At 39.1% G+C, this 16,415-nt stretch overlaps 1 protein-coding gene across 1 annotated transcript in view; it reads right to left on the bottom strand.

Annotated features, from left to right (window-relative positions):
• Positions 1-1,811: 1,811 nt before the first annotated feature.
• The window catches only part of LOC102444709 (serine/threonine-protein kinase MARK1-like), a 31,686-nt gene continuing 17,082 nt past the window's right edge, over positions 1,812-16,415 (bottom strand). Inside the window, exons 6-9 of the mRNA XM_014578681.3 lie at positions 15,597-15,732; positions 13,888-14,065; positions 5,621-5,840; positions 1,812-4,121 (exon numbers count right to left, since the gene is read on the bottom strand). Of these exons, the coding sequence (XP_014434167.2) occupies positions 3,352-4,121; positions 5,621-5,840; positions 13,888-14,065; positions 15,597-15,732 (1,304 nt within the window). The 3' untranslated portion in view covers positions 1,812-3,351. The remainder of the gene's footprint in view (positions 4,122-5,620; positions 5,841-13,887; positions 14,066-15,596; positions 15,733-16,415) is intronic.

Below are 16,415 nucleotides of genomic sequence, written 5' to 3'. Positions count from 1 at the left end.
CAGGAACCTCCAGGAGGCTTTCTGTCATGATCGACCCCTCACACTGCCAGGGGGAGTAGTCGAGTCCTAAGGGCTCTTGACATTACTCCACAATCCCTTGTGTCCAGCACTTTCTCTACAGGTCTAAACCCCGGGCCCTCTCGTGGCCATAGGGCTTAACTCCAAAAGTTAATGCTCAACACTCCTCTCACTTGGGCAGTACGGTCTAGCGGCCAGAGTCACTAATAAAGCTCCCTCTCACTGGGGCAGTATGGCCTAGCTGTCAGAGTCGCTAATAAACACCCTTCTTACTGGGGCAGTACAGCCTAGTGGCAAGAGTCACTAAAGAACACCCTTTTTACTGGGGCAGCGTGGCCTAGTAACCTGAGTCACTATACAGTGGGTGCCAGCTCTACTGGTTGGGGGATTGAGGTGGGGAGAGGTAGAGGGACCCAGCCCAGGGCCCTGGTAGCAGTGGCATGGACCTCTGCTCGCTCAGCAGGGAATCCCACCGCAGCATGCTGAGCTTCTTGGGAAACAATCTCCCGCCCTGGGCTACTTCCGACTACACCCTGCTGGACTCACTCCAGGGGACTTCCTCCAGATCCTCTGTAGCACCGATGTCTCGTTGGCTGGTTTCCAGGTCCGGTCCCACTGGCGGTTCACTAGCAGGAGCTCTGGAAGTGCCTCCTTCCTCCTCAGCAGTCAGTCCAGACTGAGCCTCACTCCAGGCTTTTATACCTTGGCCGCAGTCTGAGCATGCCCAACAGAGCCATGGGGGCAGGGCTTCATCAGCTAGGTGAGCCTGATTAGGCTCAGCTTTCCCAGTGCAGGAAAATTCCTCAATTTCCTCAATTTAAGCATATGCGTAGTCCCACTGAAGTCACAATTCATGTCAATGGCACTACTCATTTGCTTACAGTGAGGCATGTGAGTACCTGTTGAAACAGGCCTAAACACTGTAATTCAGGGAGCCATGAGGCACAGACTAACACACATTATAGCCAAGGTCTCTGGAAAACCAGAGTGCATGAAAATGGAGGTTTTTACAGTTTTAATGTCTTTTCATATTTGTTGTCATCTGCATTTTTACAAGACACTGCTGCTTGCCTTCTCTTTGCCAGAAGAACCACATATTTCGTATGTCACCACTGTCCTTCATAGGGTTGTCAGCAAAAGTCCGGTCAGTGGCACAGCAAGGCTAAGGCAGCCTCCCTTCCTCTGTGTGGCTTCCAGAAGCAGCTGGCACATCCAGTTCTGAAGTGCAGGGGCAGCCTGCTCTGAGTGCCAGCTCTGCAGCTCTCAACTACTGGGAACCATGGCCAATGGGACCTGCAGGGATAGTACTTGTGGACAGGGGCAGCATGCAGAGCCCCTAGCTGCCCCTCTGCCTAGGAGTCAGATATGCTGTCTGTTTCTGGGAGCCCCCTGAGGTAAGCACTGTCCAGCTGGAGCTAACAGCCTGAACCCCCTCACATCCTAGTCCCCCTAGATCAGGTTTGAACCTCTTCCCACGCCCAAAATTCCTCCCAGAGCCCACACCCCTCCCTCACTCCAACCCCCCTCCAGCCCTGAGGCCCTTTTCACACTCTAAACTCCTTGGCCTCAATCTGGAGCCCCCTCCTGCATTCCAAACTCCTCATCCCTGGCCCCAGCCCAAAGCCTACACCCTCATATAAAGCCCTCACCTGTCCTGCACCTCATCCCAGAGCCCTCTCGCACACCCGGAACCCTTCATTTCTGGCCTCACCTCGGAGCCTGTACCCTCAGCTGGAGCCTTCATCTCCTCCAATCCCCCAACCCTCTGCCCCAGCCTACTTTTATCAAAAAAACTGAGTCAAATCCTGTTTATTTTTACATATTTTTTCGGATAAAACTCCAGGAAACTGAATACAAGACTGTCAAGCTTGGAATGAATTTAGAGAATTTTGTAAATTGGAGGGAAATGTTTGCAAATCCAGTTTGGCTGTGAAATTTCCATCCAGCTTTAATAATGAAGATATATAAGCTAATAGTACAATTCTGGGAATTATACCCATGTAAGGCCTTAGTTCAGGAAAGCACTTAATCACATTTTCAACACATACTTAAGTCCCATTGCCTTCAAGAGAATGGAAGCATATGCTTGAGAGCTATCCTTTCTAAGGGTAGGTCTACTCAGCAGGGCTAAAGTCGAATTAAACTATGCAACATGAGCTACGTCCATTGCGTAGCTGAAGTCAATATAGCTTAATTTGGCTTTTGGAGCTGTCTACAAAGCAAGAAGTTGAAGGAAGAACACTCTTCCTTTGACTTCCTTTATTCCTCATGAAATAAGAGTTACCGTGAGTTGGAGTAAAAAGTCCTCCAGCTCGACGTTATTTCAAAATAAAACCTTGTAGTGTAGACGTGCACTATGTTATTTCAGAATAACATCCGTTATTCTGAAATAGTGCTGCTATGTAGATGTACCCTAACTGCTGGATCTTACACACAATACATACTGATATTGAATTAAATTTATTCTGATTTTTCACATTTAAACTTATTCTTTATCCCCTCCAGAGACCTTCCCAGTATATTCTCTGTTTGTAGTCATGTTGGTAGAAATGTGGGAGAGCAAATTTCAACATGATGCAAAATACATTTAAAATACAGTGGACATTTCAAAGCTTCAAGCACAAAACTTGATTCTCCTTGTGCTCACGTAAGTTTCAATGAGGAGTAACTCCACTGAAATTAAAGAGTTTATATTGGGATAAGACGAGAATTAGGCCCAAAGTCTAGTAATTAGAAAAAGGAAATATAAACAATGAGGATGAATCATTGGAATTTAAAACATAAGGGAAAAAAATTGACTTTGTGTGCATCTCTAATTAATTAATTAATCAGTTAAGTTGGATGCCAAATTTGGTCCTCTTTCTTTTGGACCATTGATGGGTTAATGTGCCACTGTCTTGTTAAAATTCATATAGCAAATATAAAAAAATTCCTGACCTGTCTTACTAACACCATTGTTTGTTAAAACACAAAGAGGATTTTTAAAATCTTGTTTTCCATCATTATAACAATTTGTTTACATTTTCCTCCTTATTCAGCTAGGACAATCAAAATGGATTAGTCAGTTTTATTTTCTGGGTCTTTTGCGCTAACACAGTGATCTTCAGTTCGGCTGCAAATAGTGTGTTGATTCATGTACATAGATATACAAATTCACAACTATTATTGTGAGTCGTCTTCTTGAAACCTCAAATATTGCATATACATTACACAGACTTATAACATCATGGTATTCAGCTAAAAGCTATCAGCCTTATACTTTGTAGATAGTATTATTTTCTCTATCTTTCACACCCCTCCTCCCTTTTTTTCTTATATTGCTGTGCACTGTATTTATGCAAAATCTAACCTTAAAATCTCAGACTTTTTCCCTGACCTGGTTTGGTACGGTGGAGATAATACTGGAAGACTCAGGTCTGTAACTTTATGGGTATGCTTGAGTTGGACTAAGTTTCTCTTAATCTTCATGTTATTATTGAAAAAGGTTCTCGGGTTTTCTTTAGATTGCCTCAAACATTTCACCATATGTGTTTGTTGTTGGGGCATAGGGAAAATTGGTGGTCTTGAGCCACTAACCAAATGTGGAGGAGAGTCACTAGTTTGTTGCTTTGATGTTCCCATCCATGAAATCTTTTTAGCTATGGTGTCTCTCAAAGCAGCTTGTCTCAGCCTGGGCAAAGGAGAAAGTTGTGGCATTTCCATCATTACCAGATTAGGACTTTCCCTTTCTGAGTGCAGCCATGTTGGGGTTGGTATATTTTCATCCATTGGTTTGAGAAGGTCTTTAAATCTTGTGTCCTGATGAGGCATAGGACTGTGGTCTATGGCTCTATTTTCTATTAGAAACCGTGGGGTTACTTTGCTTGTACATGACATTGCAGATCTTTGAGTCTGGTGGTCTGCAGAATGTGTTGGGTTATTTGCTGATGTAGCAGAGGGTTTCTCATGAAGATACGATTTTCTCACTTCAGCTAAGTCTTTATAATAATCCTCAGTCTCGGACAGATCCAAAAGTGGTTGATTCATTGGCTCATTTGAAGTATTTTTATCTGGTGATTTAGGAAGTTCAAGATGAACCCATTCTCTATCTGCAAAATTGGAAACTAAACACAATATAGAATGGATAAGATCAGTTCACACTGAATTGGCATCATCAATAAAAAGTAACAAGTTATTACCAAAAGTGCTTCCCCTCATGATTGTGAATTTTGATGACTGTTGGTACAGTTTTTGCAATATTATAAATAATAAATATTATAAATAATGAAAACTTGATATAATGCCATAAATTTGTATATAGGCTTTTAAAAGTAACTACTGTCCAACTTTAGATGCTTTATAGGTTCCTGATTTTCAGAGGATAGATGACCAATACTGAAAATAAAAACTTTCTAAAATGTTGGCATTTAAGACTGAGTCACCCACAACTGCTAGTCACTGTTCAAAAATTATGTTGGTGTGTAATCAAAATTGCTTGTAAGTGGTAGAAGGTTCAATAGCAATGACTAAACAGCACAGCTCACATCCACATGAGGAGAAAGCTATTGATGCAAATTTGGAACAGAAAATAGTGTGGCATAGGGTTGCCTACTTCATTATTTCTGTGGGGGACGGGGGCTATTACTCAGCTTTTATTAAAGACAGTATGAATCAAAATATTTAGGTGCAAAATGATTGTGTTAGAATCATCTGAAATTTATTTAGAAGTCCAGTTCAGAGCTGGGGTCTGATTATCGATGACTGTGCATCTTACCCTTTTACATCACTGCTACCTTTCTGATTTGGCACAGGGAAATGGAGACTTTAAGAGAGTGCAACCATGCTGAAGTTAGCTAAGTTGTGACTCTTATATCAGACCTGGATTCAACCGCAAAGTCTAAAGTCACTTCTGTCTTTCTCTTCCAGAATAATCAGTGTTTAGAATTTCTTGACCTTGGAAGACCCTCACAATCCTCCTCACTAGAATTAACGAGGAAAACTATGGAAATGACTTGGATCGTGAACAGTTACTTATAATCAGTATATCCAGAGTAGTAACTAGGGAAAGTGTTTAGTTATGACTTTTTTTCTTACATGTATAAAGTTTTAAAACTGATCACCAAAATCTGAGATCAGGAAAGAATTCCTCTAAGGGTATAATGGACAAGAACCCTGAACATATTGGATAATTTTTGTACCATTGATCATCTATTGGACATGTTTCATCCAATGATTTTTTTCCTGTTGCAGAAGAGGGTGGATATGGGTAAACCTTGTTCATTCCCACCACAATCCTTTCTTTCAAAGATGGTGTTCTCCCACTGACTTCAGTGAATACAAGATCAGTCCCTAAATCTCCTTCACATTGACTTAGTTAGGGGAGTGAACGCTTCCAAGTCTGTTCTGAAGTAACAAACAGAATGCATTTATAATGTAATGGAGGGAAAACTGTGTGATTCAAGAGATGGTAGGGCTGATCTACATTTTTTTGAACTCTCCTCTCCCTCCTCATAAAAAAAACAGGAGAGAATTGTAAAAAAAATCATGTTTTCACTTCTTGCTGACCTGCTCTAAAGAAACATTTTTCAGATTAATAAGTCATCAATATATTTTAGTACAGTACCTTCTGGCAAATGTTCTTGGTTTTCCAAAGTAATTGCAATTTCATCTTCTTGAATGGCATCTGGGACTGCTGGGGTTAGTGCAGAAGGAAATGTCTGATTGTCATAGTTATTGAGGTTTTCTGTTTTGACCAGTTCAGCTTTTTGGGAAATCTGAATATCTGCATCCTGATTCAAGTTTGTCGGAGGTTTACCATCACATTTTTCTGTTACATTTTCCCTCTGAAAACATATCAGTAATAATTCATATTGTCTTAAATTGAAAGGAAGTTGAATAAACAAAGAAATGAAATATCACAAGCTCAGACAAGTACAAATGGAAATGTGCATCTTTCTTCCCCATCAGTCCTGCAGAAATCTACCCCTCAAATGTAATACAAAATAAGCCAGCATTCATTAGTTCATTAGTCTCCCATTGATCCCCAAAATCCACACCATTTGTGAGCTGGCAGGCCTTGCTTCCTGACAGAACAATTAGGGAGAGGTCCACAAAAAGATGCTAGTAGATTTATTCTCTTAGCCCCCTCCTGCTGTTTTACCTGCAGAAGGAGGTGATCAGAACCTGAAGCAATAATATATCTTATCCTTTCCCTCTCTGCACCTTACTAAATTCTTGGCTTTAACAGTCCCATGTGGTACTGAGTTCCATAATCTAATTGTGTATTACGTGAACAGAATTTCCTTTGATTGCTTTTGTACTTTCCAGCTTTCAATTTCATGTTATGAGATAGGGAGAACAGAAGGTCCAGATCAGTGTTCTGTAAATTATTCATTATCTTGTAGACTTCTCTCACTTCCTGGTTTATTTGTCTCTTTTTCAAGGTGAATTACCACAGTATTTTCATTCCCCCTGTAAATGAGAGTTTTTCCATGCCACAATGAACCCCCTTCCAATTTTACCACACTTCAAAGGAATCTGTCATCTACTCACAAGCAGAGCAATCTATAAAAACAGTGATCTCACCTCAATCATTCACTAAAAGGGTGGTTAGTCTTGATTTTAATTCTAATAATTTTAGTTTGAAAATAATTTATTCACAGTATTTAAATGAGAAAAAAGTCAATATCTCTCACTTTTAAACTTTGTTTAACTTCTCCCCCACTTTGGGGATTTCTCAACTGAATGAAAAATTCCAAACACTAAATTAATGAAAAAATGGAAAAAAAATAGTTTCTTCCAAAGTTTTTTCTCCAAGCAAATATTTTTTTCTCAGACCAGATATGCTAATAAAATGCTTCAAATTGCAGAGGTGCCTGCCACTAGGACAATGATGTGCTTTATCAAATAAAAAACAAGTGTTTTATGTTAACTCTCCCATTCTCTGTTCTTTAGCTGCTTCCACTAGTTGTCTGCAGCCCCATGATAAGCAGCAGTAAATGGGGAACTTTGCAAATGCTGCTCCTTCCTCCAAAAGGAAGATCCAGACCAGGAGGGATGAGGGGTACTCAGGCCAAGTTACAGGAGTAGGGTGTGAGTAAGGAGAGGTACTAAGGATTGTTATTAGAGGGGGAGAAGAAAAGGAAATGAGAAATAACATTGGGAATGTTAACATTGGGAAATGAGAAATAACATTGGGAAGTGCTCTGAGAATAACATTGGATCTAGGAAAGGAAGCAGCTGAATGCGGAGCAAGAGCAAAAACAGACCAGGGAATGGAAATTGCTCATTTGGGGTGGTAGTGGATGAGACAAGAAAGGAGGGGAACATGGATTGCAGATAGCTTAATTGAAGGGATTAGTTTTAACTCTCTTCCTCCTTGCAGCTGCTTATTTGTTCCACAGTGACTTTTTCCCTGATAAACTTCCCAGCCAGCATCCCACTATTGTATGCAGTACTGTAGCCATCTTAGTCCCAGGATATTAGAAAGACATGGTGGTTGAGGTCATAGCTTTTCTTGCATCAACTTCTGTTGGAAAGAGAGACAGGCTCAGGAGCTTCTGCGAGCTTAAAGAAGAGCTCTGTGTAAGACCAAGATCTTCTATTTCTCACCAACAGAAATCGGTCCAATAAAAGATGTGACCTCGCCACTGCGTCCCTCTAAGATTCCACTGAACAGTTCCCCTTCCCCAGTCTTGCTGAGCAACTTCTCCCTGTTTAGTTGCTCCTCAACTCAACACCATCCCTGCCTGGCCCTACTGCATTTAGCAACCATCTTCCTTTTCTCAAAGCAAGGCCCTCCCCCCCTTCTCAGCAACTTCCAGAACTTTGGGAGTTTTGAGCAGGGACTAGAATTACACTTTAGAGAAATCATAACCTGTCAGTCTGAATAATGAGGAGAAGGGGAATCATGCAACCCTGACAATGATGTTTTAGCTCTTGAAAGTCTAAGGTTCCCACCATCAAGTGTGATGGAGTAATCTGGCTCCCTCGTTATTTGGCTTTGTGACTTTGCCCACCGTTTTCCCCTGTTCAACTTCCAACCAGCAGAGGACTCTCTAAATCCCAAGGATCAGAAAATGGAAGTTCAGCCTGAGGTCTGACAGATCTGGACTTGGGAGAGAGCTGGAAGCTGCTTGGGTACTCACTTAGGAGGGAAGGCCAGGCAAGAGGCATCCTGAAAACTGAGAGTCAGACACATAGCCCGTTGCAGTCAGGGGACTAGAAGTATCTTCAGTGGAAAGATAAAAGGCTGGGGCAGCAGGTAGGAAAACTGTGTAGAGAGGCCCAGTGAGACTGTTACCTTATTATCGTTGTGTGCTCAGCCTGCCTTTAGGGGTTTTGAGTTAGCAACAGTTGGTCTATCATATGTTGTAACATTGTCAAACATGTTTTAAATCTAATATCCCACAAAAAGGATTGGGTATAATTTGTGGAAAACAGCTCTCTCAAAGACTGAATGCATTTTATAAGTTAGCAAAATGCTTGGAAAAAACTGAAGTTTATCAAACTTCAAACTCTTTCATTAACCCATCCTTACTCTGCATTTGCAACACCTAAATCGCAATTATATAAATTATCTTTGGAGTGGATATAAAACAAATTAGAACATGTTTAGTTTGATAACACATTGTTAAAACCACACTAGATCAATTGGGAATATGAGATGTCATAAGCGTTTTAGGTAATGCAATCAAATAGTCTCCCAGGATTTTACACACTGCTTGTTAAGAAAACAAATTTTCATCCTATGTTTTGCAAGCTGTCACCTTATATACAGTACATCAGAAAACTTGCCATGACCAATTTTACTGCCAGACCTCTTAAGAACTAATTGGTAAGCACCTGGGCAGGAAGCTTTTTGGCAGAAACACTATTTTGGACAAGGGCTAGCTATAAAGTTCTGGATGGCAAACTATAATCATTAAAGCTTTCTTCTACAAAAGAATACACATAATGCAAATACATTGCTTGGAGAAATTACCCTGCAAGAAAGAACCTGCCATATGTTATATTTATCCAGTCATTTATGGCTTACATTTTAACATGGAAAGAATCTTTTAAGGATCAAACTTTCAATACGCTTCTGTAATTGCATCTACAAAAATTGGATTCATGACTATTTGCATTCACTGAAACCCCTATCTGCATGTACAAATGCCAGTTTGTGTAAAACTAGCATTTCCAAACACAGCTATTTATTTGAATTAAGAAAACACAGTTTGTTGTGTGTGCAAAAGAATGTACTTGCAGTTTTTGCAATTGAAAATTAGAGGGCTTGTTGAAAATTTGTCCTTAAGCATTTACATTTTCCCTTGATTTTGTCTGGAAAAACTTTCAATTAATCTATTAATTAGAGCATTATGAATATTACAAAAATGTTTGTGAATTTTTGTTTGAATTTCAAAGTTATTTGGCTTGACCATGTTACTATCTTTTTATTATGTGTTATATGTGAGCATTGGTCCCAGTGTTTGAGTTAATATTTAGTGAATCTTGTAGTTATTTTGGCTAGAATTTCCTAAGAGGAGTTAGATATCCAAGTGTCACCGAATTTAAGCAAAGATTTGGGTGCTTAATTCCCTTAGGCTCTTTTTGAAAATCTCAGCCTCTAGGAATATCCCTATTCAGATGAAAGCAAGAGTATATGTTGAAAATTTTGTCCTGATACAAAGCCAATGAAAATTTGTTCTCAATGGGCTTTGGATCAGGCCATGTTTGCTATGCATTGTTTACGCTCCTGTTTTAAATGTTTTAGGCCCCAGTTCTGTAAGTACTACTTTGTATGCTTTCATTTTTATGCCTCTGTATATTCTTACTCTGCTAAGGGACACTAATATTGTGCTCACAGTAAAGCATATCTGGGACCTTTGTTATTCAATTGTGGATTATAAATTATACTGTGTGATTTAGTGACCAATCACAGATTTCTACAAACAAATAGCAATTTTTTGACTTTATATAGGCTAAAAAGACATCTAACAGTTTAGGTACCTTTGATAAAATATGAAATACAGAACATCAAATACTCATATCATTGTCTGTTTCCTCTCTCACCCTTTGTCTGACTTGTATTTTGGTGCATGGCAAGTTTTCTTTCTTTCCCTGAGTTTTGCCTTTTTGTAGACATAAGCATAAAATATCTGTTGCTAATGAACAGACAAGGGAATACTGGTAAAATATTAACATACAGTGAAAAAAACAATTGTGAGTCTAGATAATACAGGTTTTAGGACACTAAGGGCATGTCTACACTAGGATATTATTTTGAAATACCTAAATTTAAAATAATAACTCCCAAAATAGCTATTTTGAAATAAGCTTATTCCCCAAGGAAAGTGGCAGTACAGATTTCAAAATAACTAGCCCATTGTTTCGAAATAACGGGCTTGGTAGTGTAGATACTTTGCTTATTATTTTGAAATAACTCCCTAGTGTAGACCAGGGCTGTGGGAATTGGCAAATGGACTATATGACCCATAACTCTGATTTACGAGAACTCATTGGGGGAATGATTAGGAGAGTTAATCATGTGTATGGTTTGGATAGGTAAAAATTTAAAGATAAATATAATCAGTTACAAATATTTGTAGAGCATAAACACCAAGGTATGGAAATTATTGATGGCCACACAAAGGGGTATAACTAGGAATAAAGGGATGAAATGAATAAACAAACAATTTGGGCTGAATAGCTGGGAAAGCTCCCTGCCAGGAAGGTCTATTGGGTTATTAAATAGTCTCTGAATAGAACTGGTAGGCAGTTTGAATCTTTGAATTTTTAAAGGTAGACTTTGCTAAGCACTTCTTAATGAACAAGAGTGAATTGATCTGCAATGGCAGGGCCATGGACAAAATAGGACTACGAACTTTTTTCTATTTGTAATTTCTGTGATTCTGTTATTCATATCTGACTCAGATGCTAAGTGTGTCAAGGAACTCTTAAGATACCTGGCTTGGTCCACATTGGAGAAGTGACATATGGCCTATTTAAATCTATGACTCGTTTTATTACAGAACACAAATACAATCTCAGTGAAAATATCCATTATTTCCCCTTCTTAATCTGATCAGAAGTGGCATGCTAGAGAGGTGTTTTCATTACATTATTTCCCTCATGTAGGATATGTAATAGGAATCCAGCTATTTAGGAAAACCAGTTTCAATGATGGTTTAAGAAAAAAGTGATTAAAATAATAGGAATTTACTGTGAAAAATCCTCAGGTTTATTTCTTATTTTTAATTATTATATTTAACTGTAGTTCTGTGCTTCCATTTTTCATTTGTAAATATGTTGGAGGCATTTTGGCCACTTTTAAATATGGCTTCCAATAAATTAACTACTGTAACTAAGGTCTTAATGGTTAAATTTTTTATTATTATATCTTTTGGGGATTATAATTTGTATTCCTAAGTGTTCCTACCCTCTCCCTGGAAGAATGGCCCATGCAGGTTTCTTCCTCCATTTTGCTGAGGAACCTTCATGAACCTTCTCCCCACTAGCTGCTCAGGTTGGGTATAAGGTTTATGTGTTGACCCTTGGAGCATCATCTATAGCTATAGCTATAGCTATAGCTATCTGTGTGTGTGTGTTACTAATCTAAATGAGGTTGCAAAGAATGCTTTTTTAGGCCAACCAGAATGTGCCAAATCCATACCACAGCTAAACAAATACTGCCATCATTTGTGCATCCTCCCCACCCTTCTGAACCATAATAGTTGGCCTGAGCCTACACAACTGAAGTCAGTAGCAAAACTTTCCTTGACTGATTGAGGCCCCTAATTTGCACAAGGAATGGTGAGGAGGAAAAAGAGTAGAATGAACAAAGCTGAAGTACCAGGGAGGACATGGCTGGAAATGGGACACTGGATAAGAGGCCCAGAATAGCTCTCCCTGCGCACATGCATTCCTGCACCTCTCCCCCTTTTCCTATGTGTCTCTTTGCCCCTCCCTCAGCCATCCCTTTTCCCCATGTGGTTCTGCATCCCCTCCCTTGCTCAGTGCCTCCACTCACATTCAGCCTCTGCTCCAGAATGTCCATTGCCACTAGCCCTTATGAGCCCCCAGGAACCCCACACTGTCTGTCTCCCCATAACCCCTGTCTCCTGACTTTGCCCTACAGGCACTGGTTCTTTCTCTCCCCTAGGTGCCTGAAGTTGCTGCTCTGTTCTAGTACCACAGTGCTGCGGGGTAAGGGCAGGGGGCGGGGGGAAAGGCAGAGCTATAGCAACTTTTCTGCAAAAATAAAATAAAATATGGTTAGCACATTAAATATTTACAGTGGTACAGAATTCCCCCTGGAGTAATGCTAGCTGAGCATACAGGGTCTGTGCTGTAAGCTTGGGGTGGGCAATAAAAAATGGCAGCCCACCAAGGTTTGTTCCTGGTGGGCTGCTACTGCTATATTTACCTGTGCCTCCACAGGCATTGGGTGATCATAGCTCTCACTGGCCGCGGATCACTATTTGCGGCCAATGGGAGCTGTGGGACGGAAGCTCCCTAACTAACCCTGATGGACCACCATTTTTTTATTGCCAACCCCTGCTCTACACTCTGCCATAAGTGTAGACATACATTTAATCATTTCCCTGCTATGGCTGGGATCAGTGACCACTTTCCTTTCCACTTCAGGCAGGATCTTGCCTCAAGTGTTTATGATTTGACATTAAGGGGCCAGATGCTTAGCTGGTGTAATTTGTCATAAATACTTTGATTCTGGTAAAGCTACACCACTTTATGACAGCAGAGAATCTGCCCAATAATCTTTACACAACAGCTCACTTTCAATTATTCATAATGTAGCAGGTAGTTTTTTTTTTTTTTAAATAAAACTCTCAGGAGGGATAAGAACCCACTGCATCATGTCCTGCCAAATTTTATTTTTGGGGAAAAACATAACTAGTATTTTGAGTTTTGAATATGACTATGTGGCACTATCTCCATTTTTCCCCATAGTGAGATGGAATTAGAATGGAAACATTACATATGGTAGTGTGACGTCAGGGCTGTGTGCTGGGATGCGGATATAGACCCACTTATACTCTGCTAACTAATTTTTAGAGAAGTCAACTGGACCTTTTCAAAATATAGTTTCTCGGGGGGCTAAGACTTTGACTGGGATTTTAATCTCTGATGTGCATTGTTTTGTAATTGAAACATTCCCTGCTGCACTGACGTGTTAGAAGTTGGAATCTGGCTTCCTGTCTGTTCAGTTTCTGCCTGAAGCAAAATTTTTATGACTGAACTGTGAAACCCTTAGTAAAAATTGTAAAATAAAAGCTTACAGACTTTTTAGCTAATTGTAACCTCAGCAATTATTGCTATATAGTATTTGCTAATCTTAGCTTGCGTCTCTCCATTAGTCGGGGTTGAAACCTAACTTAAACTATAGCAGTAGAAATTCTACAGTGCACACAGGAGATAAGAATGAAAATGTGTAACTTTTCAGACTCACATTCACATTTGTGAACTCAAAATTAGGCCCCCACTGGCCAGTCACAAGATCAAGATAGTGTGAAGTCAGGCAGAAACTAACTTTCCCTTTTCCTACTGGAAAAATCACTTGTTCTGTAAAGAAACAAATTCCCATTAAAATTTCAATGGTCCGTCCCAATTTGATTGCTTGTAGAGAAAACAATACAATTTTTTTTCCTGGGAAAAATCTGTTATAGTAATCACTTCTGAGAATGCCATGAATAAGCCTCTTCAGACTGTATGCATGGTTGTACTTCTGTTACCATTTTTCCAGTGTTTGCAGTGTTAGTGCTATACATAATATTTAGAGCTACTTTACTCACATAAGCCCTCCTATTGACTTTGGTAATGCTGCTCATGTGAGTTGAGTAAGCAGAGGTTGATCCTCAACATGCTGTTTCTAAACTGATGTCTTACCTTCATTGTTTCATTTTCTTTTTGATACTTGACTAACTTCTTCAGTAATAAGCAATAAGAAGCCATGATAGAAGATGGCTTGTTGTTTATCAAAACATTGATAACTTCTGAAAGCCTGAGCTCCATTGTTTCTGTCATATAGTTTAGAACAACAGGGTTCAGTTCATCAGGACACAGTCTGAAAAATTAGGAATGCTCATTTAAACACGCAAGCAAGCAAACAAAAATGTACAAGTGTAGTTACATTGATTTAGAAGTAAGTGTGTCAGTGATTAATGGGCTCAGTCTCAGTAATTTGACAGTCCAGATACTCCATATACTTTACATATGCAAAATTTTGAGATACAGAGTGTTGTAACCTTAAATATCCAATGAGATAGCACTAAGATCATTGCTGGGTAAGGCTCAGTTACGATATTTTTAGAGGTTCCATTGCTGATGTAGAGTAGATGGATTAATTGGAAAAAATATTCCCCAAGATGAAGATTGAAGCACAAGAAGCAAATAGTTAATAATCTCTGATGATCCTGTTTGATTGCTTGTGTTTTTGATCCTCAAGGTAGGAGCCTGGGTGGAAGTGAGGGGGAAGACTTGCATGTGGAAAAAGATGGGAAGATCTAAGGAAGCTGGAAGATCTCAAGGGGTAAATAAAAGATTTTAGGGAAGTGGATGAGGAATTTTAAACATAAAAGTACTTAGTAAAGCTACTATTATAAGTAATTTATTAATTAAGTAATTATAAGTAACTTACAAATAGATATATGTGTTCATAAGATAACTGAATTAATTTGGAAGGCGGCACTTCAGAAATGTCTTGATAGCTGATTTTTAAAAACTTCAGAGATTTTTTCCAAACATTTTTATAATACTGCAGGAAGCTGGGACAAAGTCAATGCCCCTGGTTTGAGCCCCACCATAAAGAAACTGCAAATCAGCCTTTTAAAATCTGTTTCACAGGTGCAAATCCACAGATGTCTACAGAACAGGAGCCCAACATTTTCCCTAAATCAAATGATTGTTTGTTAGAAATAATAAAGGCTCCAATCACTGAAATTAGATATTTTAGAAGAGCATGCAAATACTAGTATGGAACACTAATTAATAAAAATGTAAAGGTGGAGAATTCATGTATAAGGGGTTATATTACTTCTTCAGAGACAGATAATTAAGAAATTGACATAAATAAGAAATAGAATAAGAGAGTGGGCTGCATTTTATTCTCAGAGTGGGAGCTATGTGTGCATATTTAAGAGAAAACAACTGGTCTGAAAAGGCAGTATTTTGGTGGTGTCTTGCATCGGTTTGCACATTTCTGTGGTTTAATAGGTGCAGTGATCTGTCTGGGAAAACATAAACTTCCGTAGAGACTGATTTTGCAGAAATGTGAGAATAATATCAAGATAGCAAATTCAGCATTTTTCCCCAAAATATCTCAAATGGGAATATATTATGTAGTTTTGTAGCGAAGAAATAACTGGAGTCAAACAATCTAGAAATTTAATGTCACCAATGAAACATACCAAGAAAAAATAATGCAATATATGCATGTAGCAACAGAAATACATTTTGTGTACTTTTTTTTAAAATGTAAAACAGATCTAAATGCATGAAGAATAAAATAGAATTTTATTAATCATTGGTAGCACTGGGATTGGCTCAGAAATACCATGGGACATACACAAGTAAATGGAAGAGAAATTTGAAATTACCTATTTTTATATGTAGTAAAGTTCAGTGGTTTCCTGATGAATACTTCATTCAGCCATTTGTCTTTCATGGCATCTTTAACAGTAGGCCGCTTAGCAGGATCAGGCTCAAGTAGGTAATGCACAAAGTGTTCAGCTCCTGTACAGATATTCAGATAAAATGGCTTGATCACTATAGAAGTGTCTGTTTATTCAAACAGTGTGAAGTTACCCATGTGCAGTGGCACAAATTGAGCCCTATTCTGAGGATCTGAGGCATGGTCATATATTTAAGTGGGTTATAAATAGAGCTGCTTGGGAAAAGGTTTGAGCTCAGACAGACAGGCAGCTGATATCAGCTGCCTGATTCTACTCACCCTAGCCCCTTTCAAAATTAAAGTTGCTGGGTTGTAATATATGCCAACAGTGAACTGGGCAAAGCAGAATTTTGCTCTACTGTTTCGTCTGCCCTTCACACCCTGCCCTTGACACACATTGGAACCAGTAGAGTTACACTCATAAAACTGCTGTGAAAAGGCAACTACACCTGTGATATGGAAGCCAGATGATGTTGAAACAACTGGGAAGGAGAATGTAAATTAAAACTAGATGTACTACAGAGTCTCCATTGACTCTCCCATGCTAGTGAAGATGTTAATGGGAGATGATGTAAACATTTTGAATTTCAATTTTTTAAAATGAAAAACAGGGACAGATTTTTCACAGAAAGTTCTGTTGTCAACCAGCTGTAGGAGTACCTTTAAACTTTGAAGAATTGTGCTTAAAGCAACAGGTGAGAGAGCTCTTTGAGGCAACTTATCAAATATTTTCTTAATTGTGCTT

This window comes from Pelodiscus sinensis, chromosome 3 (assembly GCF_049634645.1).
Source record: "Pelodiscus sinensis isolate JC-2024 chromosome 3, ASM4963464v1, whole genome shotgun sequence".
Lineage (NCBI taxonomy): Eukaryota > Metazoa > Chordata > Testudines > Trionychidae > Pelodiscus > Pelodiscus sinensis.
The sequence above is the reverse complement of the archived record's forward strand: the minus strand, read 5'-3'. Positions and strand labels throughout refer to the sequence as shown.